Below are 18,473 nucleotides of genomic sequence, written 5' to 3'. Positions count from 1 at the left end.
CTTTCATACTACATTCATTTGAAAGATAACTAGTTGTTTCTACAGAACTAATGAACTCAATATGTTAAAACTGACACATATTGTAAAGAAGGAAAAATACTAAAAATGAAGAAGAAAGCGAAAACAGAACTGAAATAATAAACAGATATGTACTAAAAGGAAAAAAATAATTCAAATGATAATTGGATAGCAAAATGTTGTGTCATCGTACAGCATAAAGGGACAGCATGGTATATAGGACTCAACAACTTTATTGAAGGCTGTTCTGTCTTAATATATGGCAAGTTGTAGTGGCTGCTGAGTGACCCCAGGAAAAGTAACAGCTGTTTTAAACTATATGAGGACTTCTCACTTCCTCCAGAGCAGGAGTCACCAACCTTTTGGACCTCAGGGACCACCACACTCACAATATTAGATCCCAGGAACCACTAACCGGTTCTGCGGGTGTGGCCTAATTTGTGGGTATGGCTTGGTTGGGCATGGCTTGTATGTAAATATTATAAATATTTATATAAATATTGAATTTTTTATAAAAAAAGAACAATTTTTACCCAAAAGCAGGCAGGCCGATTGAGTTGCTCACAGTGATCTATCTATCTGCCATCAGCTAGCTCAGTCTGTCACATAAAATATGCTTGCCGTGAATCTGCACTGAATAATAGAACCTTCAGTCCTAAGGGAAGTTCGGCTGTGCTTAAAAGCAGAGCCAAAGATCTAAAGACTAGCTAAAAAGCAAGAAATCTAACCATTTCTGCTTCCTAGCTAATCTAAATCTCCCAGCAGAGCAGCTGATGGTCGGAAAATTTAGCAAGCAAGTTTGCCGGGTAAGAAGTGAGTGGGTAGGGAGGGTTCCCGCTGGCCATGTGGGCAGCGCAGTCTTGTGTTTCTGTACAGCCTGGATTAATTGCTTTGGAGGGGTGCTCTGGGGGTGAGATTTCTCTGTGGCCCACCAAAATTTTCTCGCAGCCCACCAGTCGGCGACCACTGCTATATCTGCATTTAAAGGTTCTCTTCCCTGCTGAGGTCAGTAGTGTCTATTAGCCTCAGAATAAATGCTGCGATTGTGACAAATGATAATATCCTTCATCTTCAGATCCCTCTACAAGCATGTACAACTATGTTATCTTTCCAAAACATTAATTTTTTTTAATGCCATTGAAAATTTTAGGATGATTTTAAAATTTTCTTGATGATCAATTTTGGTTTTGAATGATTTATTTTAAAATAAACTTAAGAGAACATGGTTATTAGGTGGCAAAATTTACACTGATGTTTCAGCTCCTTCTAAAAGAGATCAAACAGGTTGACCTTCTTAGTGGGCATTTATTTGACTGCATGCTGGGGAAGAAAGGTAAGCCAAGGTATTCAATTGTAACTACAGCCTGGTATTTAGTTGTTTAGCCTTTTGTGTTTGTTCCTATTTAACAGAATAAATAAAGCAGTTAATGGTGTAACTGCTGTTTCAATTTCAAGGGAAAATATGGTTCCGATTTCAATTTTTAGTATGGGTTTGGAAGGATTCCCTAGTCTGGTTTGAATGTGACCATGTATAGATTAAAACTTACTATCACTTTATCTTCTGTTTGTTATCAAATGACAAAGAAGGACTCAGAAGAATGTTTAACATTACTACATTAAATATTTATAGCATTCTGAAAACCAAGGAGACACACGACATATTCCAGGTATGTCAAACTCGATTTCATTGAGGGACACATCAGGGTTGTGTTTGACCTTCGGGGGTGAGACCATGGCCAGGGTGGGCATGGCAGCTTGATGTCACTCATTGAGGGTCTGTTTTTGGGCACAATGGCCTCCTGCAGTGCTTTACCAGTAAAAATGGAGCTCAATGAGGCCTTTGCTGTTTCCAGGGAGGGCTGCAGGCCACAGTTAAGTACACCACGGGCCACATCTGGCCAGAGGCCTTGAGTTTGTACACCCCAACATATTCTTTGTAAAGCCTCTGTGATATTTGAAATAATTTCATGAGGCTAAAACCTGGGTCTATTTTGCTTTCTTTGTCCAAGATGAAGAAACATGGTTTTGTGGACAAACAATGTGTAATGAACTCAGATGTTTCATCCTGATTGGAAGTAATGAGTTATATTTTTATTTCAGTTTATGTGTATTGATTGAAAGAAGAGCAATAAACACTCTTGCCTATCTTTGTGATGGTGATGCAAGAACTGGGTTAAATGGGCTCCAGATGGCTGTCCAGTCAAGATTAACCAACCTCTCCCATCCGAGTAACAGCCATGAATGTTCTGCTAAACAAGTGGTCATCACAGAAGACCACGTGAAGGAAGGACTCCAGCGATCCCACATTTTGTATGACCGAGCTGGTGAGTGGCAAATATAACAGCCCTTATGGCAGTATTGGGAAGGAAATCACATACTTGAGTTAGCTGTACATTCTGTTGAACTGCTTTTGTACAGCATATATTTTCTCTCTCAAGGGAATCGTAACTTGTATTGATTCATGTAGATCAGTGGGGTTCAAATTTTTTTACTACCAGTTCTGTGGGCGTGGCTTAGTGGGCATGGCAGGAGAAGGATACTGTAAAATCCCCAATCAGAGGTGGTATTTGCTGGTTCTCCAAACTACTCAAAATTTCCGCTGCCAGTTCTCCAGAACTGGTCAGAACCTGCTGATGTATCATTTATCCCTCTTATCACTGGATGATGAACTAAGTGTAGAAACAATACACTATATACATGAGCATTAAAATACAGTAATTATTCAATCCTGAATATTGTAATGTTCTATGTCACCAATACAATATGCTGTAAAACATTCGATATAATATCCCACAAGAAGCAGCTTGAAACTCGGAAGAAAAAAAATGCAGCAGGGTCTTTGCTCCCAGTTACTTTGAAGAATGCAAAGTAATTTTTATCTCTCTTTAAAAGTAATACAGGCATCCTGAAATTAATACACGCCTTGGAAAAACATGCATTTCCATTGCAGTGCCTCTGCTCCTCAGATGCATTGGATGATCGAAGCTTTTGGTCTGTTTCCCAATAGGTGAAGAGCATTATAACTGCATCTCTGCACTTCATAAATCTATGCGTGGCTCTGACGAAAATGCTTCCCTTTACTGGCTGGCCCGAATGCTTGAAGGGGGTGAGGATCCATTGTATGTGGCAAGAAGGTTGGTACGATTTGCAAGTGAGGATATAGGTGAGTAACTGAAGAGAATGTGAGTTTCTATGGGCACTTTTGCCTAGCACCCTTCTAGCCATTCTAGCGCTTTTATCTCCAACGCTGCACTCGGCCATTCAGCCTTTACTTCGAAAGTGCAAGTAACTGCCATTCTCCTTCTTACAATATAGGGCAAGTGGGAAGACCTGTCTCCAGGGCAACTATGAAGGAGCAGGTGACAGTTTTTGAGATATTTGCTCTAGAATTGGAGTTTGGCCAGAAGTCAATCAGCTCAGTTTTTATGAATTGCAGCTCTAACGTATCAGGAGAAGTTCAGAATATTACAGGCAGCATTATAACATTTGGAGTCATCCAACTGTTTAATAGGTATCCTTATGAACAAGGTATTTGGCTTATTGAAACTGGAAATGTGCTTGCCTATGCATCAGCTCATGAATCTACAAACCTACTGAATAGAGGGTATGGCTTCCGAACTATGATGCACTTGTCTAGCACAGGGTTTTAGATGATGAATATGGAGATCTCCAATATCAGAAGTAGTTGACTGATAAGATTCTAATGGGTAACTTGAACATTCTAAGATGAGAGAAATCTTTGCAGCCTGAGTCCCAGTGTTATTTCTTCTAGACTTGGGCTAAAGTCGTCCCTATTTCACTCGTCATCAAACAAGGCCTTTATATAGTGTTTCACATACATGACATATTCTACCGGTAGTTTCATTATGTTGGTAGCCTTTTGACAAGATGTCCATTTCACCATTGGTTGAGGGAGGTCAAAATGAACAAAACCTATCCACCTGTTGTCCTGTTGTTCACTTGGCTTGAAAAGAATAAAACTGGGGTACTCCATTTGAAACCAGAGATTAGTGTGCAACAACTAACCATTGATTGAAACTCATTTTTTTCTTAGTCACTCTGGTGCCCCTCATATGTACTGATAGCTTTCTATCCAGCTGCCTTCTAGTTTATCCCCAGAAAGTGCTGTATTCCTTGGGCTAAAAAAGTGAGCCTCAAAGGCTCATGAGCCAATTATATAGAAAGATATTGCCTGTTTCCCTAGTGGAATTAGAGACTGAATCATTTGTGCTATAGAGAAACCAGTGTTCATACCTTAATTCTTAGATATGAAGGATACAAAGGAGAATATGTATGAAAGCAAGTTTTAATATGTTACCATTGGCAGTTTTACCAGATAAATATATCCTGTTGATTTATTCATCAAACTTCTAGACTACCTAAAAAAAACCCACCCAGAAAATAATAACTGTCCATGGGAGAAACAAACCATCTTGCTTTGTCCTCCTCCGTCAGTGTCCAGCCCAACTATCCAAATTCAAGGCCTAGGAGAAAATCTAGTGTTTTAAAGATCACTTTAAGGCAGATGCCATGTGAATCTCTAAAGGAGAGATGGAGCACCTGAAGGCCTGCCTCTTGGGTCTTACTAGTTGACTTTGCTTAATCAGTGAGGCCTGAAGGAAGTCAAGTCTTTTGAAGCACACAGGACAAGTAGTCCCTCAAACAGAAAGGCCTTGTGGCAGGTAGGGGTTTACTTGAGTTGACTTGACTTGATGTATCATATGACTGATTAGAATATAAAATTTCATTATAGGATTGGCAGATCCCTTGGCCTTACCTCAAGCTGTGGCTGCTTACCAAGGTTGCCACTTTATTGGAATGCCGGAGTGTGAGGTAATGTAATTTATAAACAACTAATATCAGAACTTTTAAATGTTCCTCTTTCTTCTATAGGTAGTTCTCAAACTTGCAACCATTCATTTGGCGACTACTCAAAGTTACAATGGCACTGAAAAAAAGGGACTTAAAACCAGTCCTCACATTTATGTCCATTGCAGCATTCCCATAGTCACATGAACAAAATTTGGGTGCTTGGTATTTACGATGGTTACAATGTCCTAGGGCTATGTGATTGTCATTTGTAGTCTTCCCAGCTGACTTCCAGCAAGCAAAGTCAATAGGGGAATGTGATTCATTTAACAACTCCAGTGATTTGATTAACAACCATGGCAAAAATATCATAAAATTGAGCATGGCTGACTTAACATCTATCTTGATTAACAATGGAAATTCTGGTACCAGTTATGGTTCTAAGTCAAGGACTATCTGTACAGTAATTGTGCTTCCTTATATTGCATATAATTACTAAACTAACTACTAATGTAACCTTGTATGTTTTTCCTAGGAATCTATGCCAATGAGTCCAATTTAGGAGATACAAAACCATTTAATATTCAGGGAATGGAATGTTCCAGAAAACTCTGGAAACATTCATACCTCTGATTCATGGCAATCATGTCATTCTGATGATGCTTTAGTAATTTCAAAAGTTAATTATTCTGAACCAGAAACCATTTGTAGTATTTAAAGACTGGACCAAGTATAGATTTTCACAATCAAGAATAGTATGACTAGAAACAGAACACTCCTAATAATGATGAAATGTTCCATTCCTGGAATGTTAAATTTTGCACATTCAGCATTTACTTTGCTCATAGGCCCTTTCTTCCTGTCATTCTGTCAATTCCACATTTTTCAATGAAATGTTGTAATCATACTCTCTGATGTCAAGTGTTCAGTGCAACATAGAGAAGTAGTTCTTGACTTACGACCCAATCTTGCCCAAAATTTACGTTGTTAAGTGAGGCAGTTATTAAGTGAATTTGGCCCCCATTTTACGACCTTTCTTGCTACAGCTTGAAACCAGGCTCAATAGCAGCAACTGTGAGAGGGATCTTGGTGACTTAGTGGCCAATCAGCTAAATATGAGCCAGCAGTGTGCAGCAGTAGCCAAAAAAGCTAATGCAATCCTAAGTTGCATTAACAGAGGGATACAATCGAGATAAGTGAGGTACTAATACCACTCTATAAAGCCTTAGTAAGACCACACCTAGAGTACGGCATCCAGTTTTGCTCACCACATTATAAAAAAATGTTGAGACTCTAGAAAAAGTACAGAGAAGAGCAACCAGGATGATTAGGAGACTGGAGACTAAAACATATGAAGAACGGTTACAGGAACTGGCATGGCTAGTCTAGTAAAGAGAAGGACCAGGGGAGACATGATAGCGGTCTTCCAATATTTGAGGGGCTGCCATAGAGAGGAGGGGGTCAAGCTATTTTCTAAAGCACCCGAAGGCCAGACAAGGAATAATGGATGGAAACTGAACAAGGAGAGATTTAACCTGGAAATAAGGAGAAACTTTCTGACAGTGAGAACCATCAACCAATGGAACAGTTTGCCCTCGGAAGTTGTGGGAGCACCATCACTTGAGACTTCCAAGATTGGACTCCCATCTGTCAGAAAAGGTCTCCTGCTTGGGCAAGAGATTGGACTAGAGGACCTATAAAGTCACTTCCAACTCTGGTTATCTGTTACAGTTGTTAAGTGAATAACTGCAGTTGTTAAGTTAGTAACATGGTTGTTAAATGAAATGAATTGGGCTTCCGCATTGACTTGGCTTGTCAGAAGTTTGCAAAAGGGAATGCCAAGACACCCCTCCCCCCCAGGAATAAATATGAGTCAGTTTCCAAGCATCTGAATTTTGATCACTTGATGCTGCAATGTGTGAAAAGCATTCCAAAGCCATTTTTTTTTCAGTGATGCTGTAACTTGCAATCCAACCATCTTACAGAAATGAGTCTGAAGCCCGACACATATTCTGGCATTTCTCCCTGACTTGGCTGTACAGCGGCAATGTGATGCCGACGTTTCTCCCCAAATCAGCTGTGAATGGGCGATGCTGACATCATCCCTGCTGGCGGTGTATGAGAGAGCGTGACGGAGGTTCCGGAGTCACGTGCGGATCGCTCAGCTCTTTCGCAGGGATGCCGTGGTTGAATGGATTGATTTTCGCTTTTTGTTCACCCCTGCTCCGAATACCGCAAAGGAAGGGGGAAGAATATGACGGGATGTACCTTGATGGGAGGGGAAGGTTCTAAGCAAGTTAGGGGGAACGAGGGTTAGGAGGCAATAGGCGTAATTAATTAGGCACGGGGAGGAGGCGTGAGGGATTAGTTAATGGGCAGATATTAGGCTAATTGGGAGCGGTGGAGAATGGATATAAACAACGCTGAAAGGCAGTTGCTCTCAGTGCTGACTTAGCACGGACTTCCGTTGTTGTTGCTGATCATGATTGGAAGAACTGAAATAAACCTAAACATCACTCATCTTTATTTGTGAGTAACGTGATTTGTTGTGTAAAGTATCCAGTACTCGACAGAAGCCGACAGTCTACCTGCAGTACATTTCCCTTGCTTCTTTAATTATCCTTTTCTTTGTTTTGCATAGGTCTTACTGGCGCAGTGTGTGGTCTATTTCGCCAGAGCACCGAAGTCTATTGAAGTGTACAGTGCTTACAGTAATGTGAAAACGTGCCTAAGAGACCACCAAGGACCTCTTCCGCCTGTCCCTTTACATTTGCGGAATGCACCCACCAAGCTCATGAAAAATTTAGGTTATGGTAAAGATTACAAATATAATCCTATGTACAAGAATCCTGTAGAACAAGAATACCTGCCTGAAGAGTTGAAAGGGATTGATTTTTTCACACGAAGCAAAATTGGATAGAAAACTCTGTATTGTCCCACGCGATTCATATTAGTCCCATAATATTTTTTCTTAAAAGTTCATTTCAGTTTTAAGAAAAAATATTTTTCCAGGCTAGCCATATTAAACTGGTAGCCTCAAACTGAGATGCCTACCTTTTTGTATTAAATAATATGTATGTTAATTAAATCATCTTTGATACACATGAAATGATTTTGGGGGTATTTTATTGCTCCAATTCAAGGCAAAAAGCTGCTCAGCACAGATATAGATATATGCATTAATGTATAATGTAACATTAAAGTTCTTGAAAGAAACTACACTTTTCTACACTAATTGTGTAAGAGGAAAATATGTGTTCTGTTTAAGGAGCTGCTCCTTTTCCACTTGAAGTCCAAATAGCTGCACATTCCTGAACCATTTTGTACTACTAAAAATATTTTATTGCAAGTTTTATGCAAAATGTTAGAATTTTTTGATAACCTTGGATAAAATACATACGATATGGGTAAAAGGACAACTAAAATCACTTGATTTAATCAAGGATATAAAGGGCATTATGTCAAAAATTTAAAAATGAAAATTGCCCAGCTTAGCTAATATTAGGCTTTTTCAGTGGGACTGGTATAAGCACGGATATATATTTAATACAATCCATACAACTTAGAAAGGCCTAATTTTACTTGTGCCTTTGTTTGGAACTTAATTTATGCCAGACTGCAAAGAAATACTGCATTTGCACCTTAAGCTGAAAAAAAAATCCTTATAACTGAAATGTACCTTGAGAAATTTTGAAACTCTGAAAATAAAGTTAATTTAAAAACATTAATGCCTCCATTTTGCAAAAAGACTTCAATTATAATATTGTAAGTAGTCTGTTGTTTGGTATGCAGTCTTATACTGTGTTCATCTTATACTGATTTCATTTTGCTAGCCCAGAACTCCACCTGCAGATAGTTGTAAGAGGTTGGGAATGGGCTGGCCAGGGAAGGGAAAGTAGTCATAAAGTCAAGATCATTGGCAGCTTATCTTATAAATGACAGCGCAGGGGAAAGCATGAGGGGGCTTTCTTAAATATTTAAAGCAAGAATTCCTCTAAATCATCCAGGCAACATGAATTAAACTGAATTGTAGAAGTAACAACTCCTTCAAAATGTCACTAGAATGTCTTTATTTCACACCTGCCTTCAATAAAATGAACGCCTGAAGGATGAACAATATGTAGCTCAGATTTACTGAGCAGAGAGAATGTGGACAAAAAATATCAAAAAATTAGTAGATTGAGGTCACTGGTAATTTGTATGTGAACAATTCTGTATTTACTGAATGATAAGAAAAGTTGTAATTCTTCATAAGGTACTAGGACATGCACCAAATTGTTTTGTATTTTTAAGAACAAAAAAGTCACTTTCTGGATTTTATATTATCAATTATTTTCCAGGACCAAAGAGTCTGGACCAAAGACACTTGCATTATATTGAATACAAGCCAACTTTATTCCAATAATTCATATGTTATTCGTTTTACAGATACAACGCACAGCAGCTACCCCTTGCCTGACAGCTTCCAAACACCTCAAACTACTAATTCCTAGCTAGCTGGAAATTAAAGTGAAATCACACACACCTGAATACCTTAGATTAGAGATGGCTACTTTTCAGAGCAAAGTGCCACATAAAATCTGTTAACAGAAAATCAAGAAAATTAAAGATGGAAAACATCTGGAGCAGGGGGTGTCAAACTCACGGGCCAGATGCAGCATGTGCTGGCCACACCACCCCCAGTCTAGCAAAAGGGGGGGGGAGTCGCAATACGTCATGTGACATGAGTTTGACACCCCTGATCTGGAAAAACCCAATTTGTTCAATTTCCTCCAAGCAGGCTGAGAAACATATATTTTATAGGAGGCTGGAAGTTGGTTTTATGACTTATGATACTCTTTATGGAGAAGCAAATCTACCAAGGAAAAGTATAGTGTTTGTTGGATTATGACGGATAAAAAATACGAAAGGATGGTCAGCAATAAAATTCTCTTCCATGGGCAAAGAAAATGTATTTGTAATTGTAGCAGCAGTAGCTGCTGCTGCTTCAGTGCCTTCTTCATTTACTTCTAGAAAGGACTTGTGAACTATTTTAGACACATGGAGACCCTGGGCTCCTGACATTCCAGACAAGTTAGCCTTGTCACTGTCAAACATATCTACTAGCCCCAATGCTGCAAAGTAAGATTTAAGATCATAGTTTTCTTCCAGCTGGAATTTAGGTAGATGAACATAGACGTCCACTTCAGAAATCATATTCTGGTTCCATTCTTGCAGTTTTTCCAAAGTAAGCTGCTGTTCCAGCTAAAATGGCAAAGAAAGGGAAGTAATTATTTGTATCACTGTGACACGATATTTCCATTTCAGCACAGGAAATGCCTTGCTGAAAAATAACCTCTCTGACTTCAGTGTAAACGAATTTGCAGAGCCAGGGTCTGTCTCTATGAGAGACAATTAAAAATGGCATTGAACTGATGGTTTCAAACAACCATCTTCAAACAAGATGGTTTCTGCCTCATGCTAAACTATTTGCAATTTTAACTTGTTCAGATGAAAAAACAAAATAATGCAGAGTTTATAGCATAATAAACATTATTAGAAGTAAACATAGATTTTTTTTTAGAAAAGTATTTTAAGGCAAAACCATGGTTGTCTTGTCAAAATGTAATATAAAAAGCATTTATTTTATAGATACCTTACTGTTTACAATTTGAGATATTGTTTAAATCTAATTCAGATCTAATCTGTTTTCAACCCTTTCACCTGAGATGGTTAGGGATTCATAGTGGTACAAAAATGCAGAAAACTCTTAAAGATTTTCTGGAGATCCCCAGAATAAGGCAGCCTCTCTTCAGAATTCCACTGATGTACAGTGAAGCGTCGGGTCACGGACGCTTCTGTTCACAACCAAATTGGGTGACGACTAATATTTGGGGAAACTGTTGCTTCTGGTCATAAACAGTTCCTCTGGTACAAATTAAATACAGCTGCAATGATTTCCCCTGCCACGCATGCGCAGTCTTTCTTCTGTTCGGGACCAAATCGGGCTGTGACCAAAGTCCTGGAATGGATTACCGTCATGACCTGGTATGTGGAGCCACTCAACATATTACATAAACCACAACTTTGTTCATAAATATGGGTGATCCTACCAAGTACTGTATTGATGTGATATTTAGAATAATTTTCTTTAGGACAATAATTTTATAGCAACAGCAAGAAAACAACAGAATCAATCACCTGTTCTAGGCCTGTGGAATTATCCTCAATGTCATCAGGCAAAAGGATGATCATGCTAAGATCCTCTCCCTTGTATGGCAGTTCCAGCACACGACAGTGGCATTCAGGGATATAACCAAAAGGAAGTTTCTCTTTCATAAACATCATCTTCACATTCTTCTTTTCTGTCTGCATTATTTTAAGAATATTACAGCAAGGAGCTTATCAAACAACAAAGAAATAAAGCTTATGTATGTATGTATGTTTGTATATATATATACATATACATATACACACACACACACACACACACACACACACACACATATATATATATATAGTTATATAGTTATATATATATATATATAGTTATATATATATAGTTATGTATAGTTTGAGAGAGAGAGAGAGAGAGAGAACTGAAATTGATAGAACTAGTTCTGGGAAATAGATCTTTGCAAAGCTATATTATTATATAGCTGTTCTTTGGAATCATACAACTCTATTAAGCTAACTGAAATTCATTCCCAGATAAGGATAAACAGAAGTAAACCAACTTAAAAACTAAACCAAGGAGGAAAAAACTACCTATAGTATTAAAAAAAAACTGCTTTATTGTCCTTCATGTATTAGAGCAAGCAGACAAATGAGCCACTAAATTCAGTAAACTATTTCAGAATGGAATTAGATTTAACTTATGGGCAAGTTGAGTTTGTAACTAGTGATCAGGCTCAAAGGAATTGATATAAGGCTTTAAAAACATAACTACAGATAAGTTAGGATCATGTGTTCAGTGCCATCATAAAAGCTTGGATGTGATGCTTCATGAGAGTGTTTATTCCTACAGATGCCTAAACAATAAGCTATTGTTACAGAAAAGAAACATTATTTACCTTATTTAGTCTAAAAGGCTTGTCTTCAGTATCTTTTTCTTGAAATGCCTTTGCCCAGCTGCCTTTAAAGTAGACAGCATTCACCAAAACCAATTTAGTCATTTCATTGATGGATCCTTCAGATAACAAGTCAGGGATTTTACCTTGATGGAGAAATTTCACTGTTAATTAGCTGTGCAAAGAACTGAGACTTAAACAATATTACCAGATCGATGAGATTAATCTAAATGCACTTAAATGTACATTTCCCCTCTGCAATTATCTTATAAATATTTTCCTTTTAAAAATCCTGAATTAGCAAAAGCTGCTGTAAGTGACACTGACTGGCCATTTCTGTCATTTGCCTAAGCTGTCACATCTCCAGAATCGATCGATCAATCAATCAGAATAGAGATGGAAGGGACCCTGGAAGTCTTCTAGTCCAACCCCCTGCTCAAGCAGGAGATCATTTCAGACAAATGACTGTCCAGTCTCTTCTTAAAAACCTCCAGTAATGAAGGACTTACAGCTTCGGCCAGCAAGGTGTTCCATTGGTTAATTGTCCTCACTGTTAGGTAGTTTTTCCTTAGTTCCAGGGTGCTTCTCTCCTTGATTAGTTTCCATTTATTTTTTTCTTGTTCTGCCCTCTGGTGGTTTGGTGAATAAGCTGACCTCCTCCTCTTTGTGGCAACCTCTCAAAATAACGAAATACTGCTATAATGTCACCTCCTAGTCCTTTTCTCCAGACTAGCCAAACCCAAAATCAACCCAATTTAAACTAAAACCCTCTTTTTAATCAATATTTTAGTCAAAACATTCAGTGTTTTTTAAAAATTCTGTTGCTGAGGTAAGGTTAACCCCAACACTCCTGGCCTTCTAGAAGAGTCTTAAAATCTGACTCTGCTGCCTGGTCTGGAGCCCCAACAGGAGGGTTCTATGCTGGGGGCCGGGAGTGGTGATGGCTGATGGGATAGAGAGAAGATCCCCATCTTCGTGTCTCCTGTCCTCTTGGTTTTTGGTCTATTTATTCTTTCTAAATTTTAATTACACTGTGTGCACAATTATTAGGCAAGTGAGTGTTTGGCCATGTCATCATTTTAATTCAAATTTTCCACCTCCAAGCTGTATAAACTTAACTACTTAATGGATATAAGCATATCAGGTAATGTGTATTTGTGTAATGAGGGAGGGTGTGGCCTAAAGAGATCAAGGTATGTATAATTATTAGGCAGCTCCTTTTCCTCAGGCAAAGTAGGCCAAAAAAGAGATTTAACTGACTCTGAAAAGTCCAAAATTATAAAATGTTTTTCAGAGAGATGCAGCATTCTTGAAACTGATAAGATATTGGCGCGCGATCACAGAACCATCAAATGTTTTGTTGAGAATAGTCAAGAAACGGGTTAAGAAAAAAAGATGCACGTTAATTGCGAAAGATTTGAGAAGAATCAAATGTGAAGCTACCAGGAACCCATTATCTCCAGTGCTGTTATGTTCTAGAACTGCAACCTACCTGGAGTGCCCAGAAGTACAAGGTGTTCAGTGCTCAGAGACATGGCCAAGGTAAGGAAGGCTGAACCCAACCACCACTGAACAAGACACATTAGTTAAAACTGCAAGACTGGGCCAAGAAATACCTCAAGACAAATTTTTCAAAGGTTTCATGGACTGATGAGAGAGACTTGACAGACAAGATGGATGGGCCCATGGCTGGATCAGTAACAGGCACAGAGTTCCACTTTGACTCAGATGCCAGCAAGGTGGAAGTGAGGTACTGCTATGGACTGGGATTACTAAAGATGAGCTAGTTGGACCTTTTCCAGTTGAAGATGGACTCAAAATCAACTCCCAAACATATTGCCAGTTTTTAGAAGACATTTTCTTCAAGCAGTGGTACAGGAAAACGTCTGCATCTTTCAAGAAGACCATGATTTTTTTACGCAGGACAATGTTCTATTTCATGCACTCCACTGCATGGCCAGCCAGTAAAGACCTTAAAGATGAAAGAATAATGACATGCCCCCTTCCTCACCTGACCTACACCCTGTTGAGAACTTGTGAGCTCTTCTTAAACAGGAGATTTACAGTAAAGGAAAACAGTACACCTCTCTGAATAGTGTCTGGGATTGTGGTTGCTGCTGCACAAAATGTTGATCGTCAACAGGTCAAGAAACTGACAAGACTCCATAAATGGAAGGTTTATGATTGTTATAGAGAAGAAGGGTGGCTATATTGGTCACTGATTTTTTTTTCTTTAAATGTTTATTTATACATTTTGAGTTGTTTGTTGTTTATTCTCACTTTAACAGATGCAAATAAACAAGATGGGCAATTTTTCATTTTCTTGCATAATAAGTCTGCACACTGATAGTTGCCCAATAATTGTGCACACTTAGATACTCTTCCAAGAAAGTAAAAGCCTCATTTTTACTTTCTTAAATATTCAGGTTTGAAATTTTAATCTCACCTTCAGTCTGTTGTTCTACCCATTGGTTAATTACCATTTGATTGATTGAGAGCAGTTGTTCAATAATAAAATTAATCCTCCAAAGTACAACTTGCCTAATAATTGTGCACACAGTGTATTTTGTATTTTATCCCCGATATCACTTAAAGATAAGCAGCATATAAATGTAATTAATAAAATAAAAGAATGTGAGTTGCATTAAGCAGACCCATTAATATGTAATGTCCACTTTCTAAGTATTGCTCAGGAAATAGTCTAAGGGCAAGGACAATGTGGAACTTTAATTTATTGTCGGCTGTATATTGTTCCCAAACTTGTATTTTATCAGACTTGTTATGCTGGCCCAAAACACCTTTTATCAAGATACATACTGCTAACTGGATCCCTTATTAACCACTGTACAAGAAGGACCCATTCTATATGATTAACTATTCCAAACTATTACCCAAGAAAAGATAAAACTATAGTTGTTAAAAAAAATTTTAATCTCACCTTCAGTCTGTTGTTCTACCCATTGGTTAATTTCCTCTTTTGCCTTGTCTGGGGCATTTGAGAAGTCTACTTTGGATAATTCAGATCCATACAAATTCTGGGTGTTAGTCAAGAAATCCTAGCAAAATGAGACATATAATATTTATAAATGATAAAATAAATGATAAAATAAATAGAATTATTATGGATAGCAAGTGGGGAAGCATTTACATTTAATAAATAATAAATAATAAGAATTGCCATCTCCAATCAATTGGAGATTCAATTAATCTCCCTGTTCCTGCTTGGCAGCCTTTGCTTTCATCATCCCTCATTCTCTAGAATTTTCTAAGTGCATTTAAGCACATAACAAGAACTCATAATAGCACAATGAAGACATATCTATCGCTTTCTTAAAGGCTGACGCAGTCTGTGTTGAAGTTTTCCAATTCACTGTCATGATAATCACATTCAGGCTGAAAAACACAAGAAGCCTGAAGGAAAAAGTAGACTATTCTGAGTGAGGTTTTGAGTCTAGGCCTCCCAGCTCTTCTTCAGTACTTTAACCATGATAAGAGATTAGCATCGTTTGTTTCAACTGAATGTAGCCTGAACAGAATGGTCTTTGAAGAAAGTTTATTCTTCTGTAAAGAGATACATATTATGCGTACAAGTTGTAATGTAATTGGAAAATCTGGATCTAGCTAATAATGTTAGTTGCAATGCTTCTACATTTTGCAAGAAACATGACTGTATATGGATAAAAGAGAGAAAAAGAATGAACCTGTAAAACTTCATATTTCATAGGCTGGGATGGAATGTGCACCTGGAGAAGCAATAGAGGGTGGGGGTAGGAAATTTTAGCAAAACACTGAGTTTTCCCAGAGAGACACGCAGATTAAGAGACTGTGCAATCCCCAAATGGAGGAGGGAATCTCTGGATATAGTAGGAATCTCTGGAATCTCTCGGGATATAATAGGTTAGATGGTTATAACTTTCATTTGGCAAGATTCTATCCATTAGGTATAAGAAAATGAATGACTGGATGTGATTGGCTCTCACTGTATTGTCTTTGGGCCAGGCTGACCATAGCAGACCTAATTAAAAGAAATTAAATATTCACTTAAAGCAAAGAATAACTATGAATAACTGTATTGATGAATATCATAGTCTAATAAAATTTGAAACTGACCTATAAAGCAACTCTGATGACCCATACATTATTGATGTTTATTTATTTAGCAATCTACTTACAGACAAAAAGTTGAAAGTTTTTTCTCCGTACAACCTATTAGCAAGTTTCAGAATATAGGGTGCATCGCTCCAGTTAATTTTAGCATTGAGCGTGTGAAATACTGAATGAAGGTCTTCAACACCATCAAAATGAAGTGTCTGCATGGAAAAGATACATCCTAACTTAGTACCAATAAGAACAGTGAAATTAGGGTTAGTTCAAAAATAATTTTGTCTAAGAACAATGGAGACATTTCAGAAATCTACAAGCCACATAAACAAATAGTATGAAGGACTAATTTCTGCAAGCTTAGGTTTCATCTTAAAAATGGTGCATACAGTATTAATACAATGGGTTATACATATATGAGGAAACACGGGGGATTTACCAAAGTCTGAACATGTTTACCATATATTCTGTCTTGGGGAAGTAACAAACAGGTGGCTTTATTCAAAATTACCTTAGGGTATCAGTTACAGAATCCATGTAGAGTACAAAACACACAAAAACTGGTACAGATAAGGAAAAAGTTGAATATTAGTCTGATTTTTCATAACAAATGATTTTTTGATAAAGCATAGCAAGAGACTAGAGAATGATTCCTTTGAATGCAACGGAGAGTACCAGAATTTTATTTCCCATTTGTGCATTTAGTATAAGGGGCTGACACTGTCACTTGAAGACCAAAATATTAATTCCCCATAGAGGCTAAAAGTTTGTGGGAAAAGAGCTATTGCTTTCATTTATCACCACCTACTTCAATTGCAGCCAATGGTATGAATCTGTATGCTGAGTTTGCTTGGGACATGGCGAAAAAAAGGGTATTACTTCTTTGTATTTTTGTATGTATCAGTTTTGTTCTTATATCCTTATTCCATACAGGTTGGACAACTTTATGTTGAAAATCTAAACCAAGGGTTTTCAAACTTTTTCACAAAGTGTAACTGTCAGTTAAAAATATAATTCCCAGACCCGCTGATCAATATGCCAACTTTAGTAATAGAACCCCCCCCACATCTGCCTGTCTATATCTATGTATCTATGTGTCTGTCTGTCTATCTATCATCTGTCTATATCTATCTATCTATCTATCTATCTATCTATCTATCTATCTATCTATCTATCTATCTATCTATCCATCCATCCATCCATCCATCCATCCATCCATCCATCTATCCATCTCTCTATCTATCATCTTTATCTATCAATCTATTCCTTATCTGTCTGTCTGTCTGTCTGTCTATCTATCTATCTATCTATCTATCTATCTATCTATCTATCTATCTATCATCTATCATCTATCATCTTCTATCTCCATCAACTATCTATTGCCTTATTCTCTGGAAAGTTGTTTGTTCAGCAGAACCCTAGTAAAAACCCTGCAATAAATCACGAAAGAAGAAACATTATTGATCCTTTGTCTTACTAATTTTTTTTGAAGTCCTAACTAAATCGTATTAAATCCAAACATAACTCCCTTGTACAAGAGGCGGTCTTTCAAATATACAGCTTGGAAATACAATTCTTGTTAGTGTTTGGGGATAAACCCCCTAGCAGAGTGTGCAGCAGCAGTCAAGCCAGGCAGGCAAATGAGAGAGAGAGTGGGCCCAAGAGTATACACACACTGGAGACAAAAACACTGTTTGTGGTTTTAAAATAGTTATTTAATACACACAGAGATTAAGAATTGTCATTCAGTCCATATATCATTATCCAGTATATCCATCCAGTTATCAAGTCCATTAACAGTAAATACAATGTTCTTATCTGCTTGAATATCTTCTCCTCCCGATACCTTTCTCTCAAGGACAACGCTGAATCCTCAGCTCACCAAACAAACAGTCCTTGTGTTCAGTTGAAATGGTATCTGGCACAGTAGCCATCCAAAAGTAAGCAGATAGACGTTCCAGCACAGCAGGCAGCAGACCAGGAACAGAACCAGGTGCATCCAGAAGCCGGGGCTATTACGTTTCCCTTCCTACCTATATTACTGCCTGCAACTGCACCCACAATGACATTGCAGTTTCTTGTGCTTAAAGCTACATAGACACTTAATCCTAGGTTTACATATTTATTCAACCCAAACCTGGTTGGTGTATCCATATACCCAACAATTCTCCTTACAAAAGAGGCAGAATTCCTCATAGCAGCCATACCACCGTGAGAAAAAACAAACAAACAAACATCTGCTGACCTTCGAGAGTTCCGAGGCTGTGTTACCCCGGGCCCCTAAGGCGATCATGGCCAAAGCGGAAGATATACTGATCGGAGAAAAGAAAACGTTGTCGGTTGGGTGGGCTTCGGTCAACTGTTGGAAAAGATCCAGGGCAAATTGCGACTTTGCATTAGCTAGTTTATCCATGGTGACCACGGGAAAGCTTGAAAACAAGCAAAACGAAAGAAAGAAAATTATTTCTGAGGCACCTTGGAAATTATAGCACCAAT

At 38.0% G+C, this 18,473-nt stretch overlaps 2 protein-coding genes across 4 annotated transcripts in view; one reads left to right on the top strand and one right to left on the bottom strand.

Annotated features, from left to right (window-relative positions):
• The window catches only part of WRNIP1 (WRN helicase interacting protein 1), a 36,098-nt gene extending 27,547 nt beyond the window's left edge, over positions 1-8,551 (top strand). The window contains 4 exon segments of the mRNA XM_026714996.2: positions 2,119-2,342; positions 3,026-3,181; positions 4,772-4,851; positions 7,469-8,551. Coding sequence (XP_026570781.2) covers positions 2,119-2,342; positions 3,026-3,181; positions 4,772-4,851; positions 7,469-7,747 — 739 coding nt within the window. The 3' untranslated portion in view covers positions 7,748-8,551.
• Positions 8,552-9,204: 653 nt separating this feature from the next.
• Positions 9,205-18,467, bottom strand: SERPINB1 (serpin family B member 1). Of its 3 annotated transcripts, XM_087930770.1 has the most exons (7): positions 18,223-18,467; positions 16,049-16,186; positions 15,578-15,619; positions 14,815-14,932; positions 11,880-12,022; positions 11,008-11,175; positions 9,205-10,071 (listed from the first exon to the last, which is right to left on the bottom strand). In XM_087930770.1, exons 1-7 carry the CDS (start codon positions 18,388-18,390, stop codon positions 9,667-9,669), a joined length of 1,182 nt encoding a protein of 393 aa, XP_087786896.1. In that variant the 5' UTR covers positions 18,391-18,467; the 3' UTR covers positions 9,205-9,666. The 3 variants fall into 3 exon arrangements, with proteins under 3 accessions (XP_087786896.1, XP_087786897.1, XP_087786898.1); XM_087930771.1 differs by lacking the exon at positions 15,578-15,619 and having other exon boundaries at positions 18,223-18,466; XM_087930772.1 differs by lacking the exons at positions 14,815-14,932; positions 15,578-15,619; positions 16,049-16,186; positions 18,223-18,467 and adding an exon at positions 14,323-14,355.
• Positions 18,468-18,473: the final 6 nt, after the last annotated feature.

This window comes from Pseudonaja textilis, chromosome 3 (assembly GCF_049901715.1).
Source record: "Pseudonaja textilis isolate UNSWEBS1 chromosome 3, rPseTex1.2, whole genome shotgun sequence".
Taxonomy (NCBI): Eukaryota; Metazoa; Chordata; class Lepidosauria; order Squamata; family Elapidae; genus Pseudonaja; species Pseudonaja textilis.
The sequence above is the reverse complement of the archived record's forward strand: the minus strand, read 5'-3'. Positions and strand labels throughout refer to the sequence as shown.

Excerpts from the sequence above, each read along its gene's own strand:
- SERPINB1 (XM_087930770.1), bottom strand. The coding sequence starts at position 18,390 with ATGGATAAACTAGCTAATGCAAAGTCGCAATTTGCCCTGGATCTTTTC. Across the intron at positions 12,023-14,814 it reads GGTAGAACAACAGACTGAAG|GTAAAATCCCTGACTTGTTA; the intron begins GTGAGATTAAAA and ends TTCTCCATCAAG. Across the intron at positions 11,176-11,879 it reads AGCCTTTTAGACTAAATAAG|ACAGAAAAGAAGAATGTGAA; the intron begins GTAAATAATGTT and ends AAAATAATGCAG.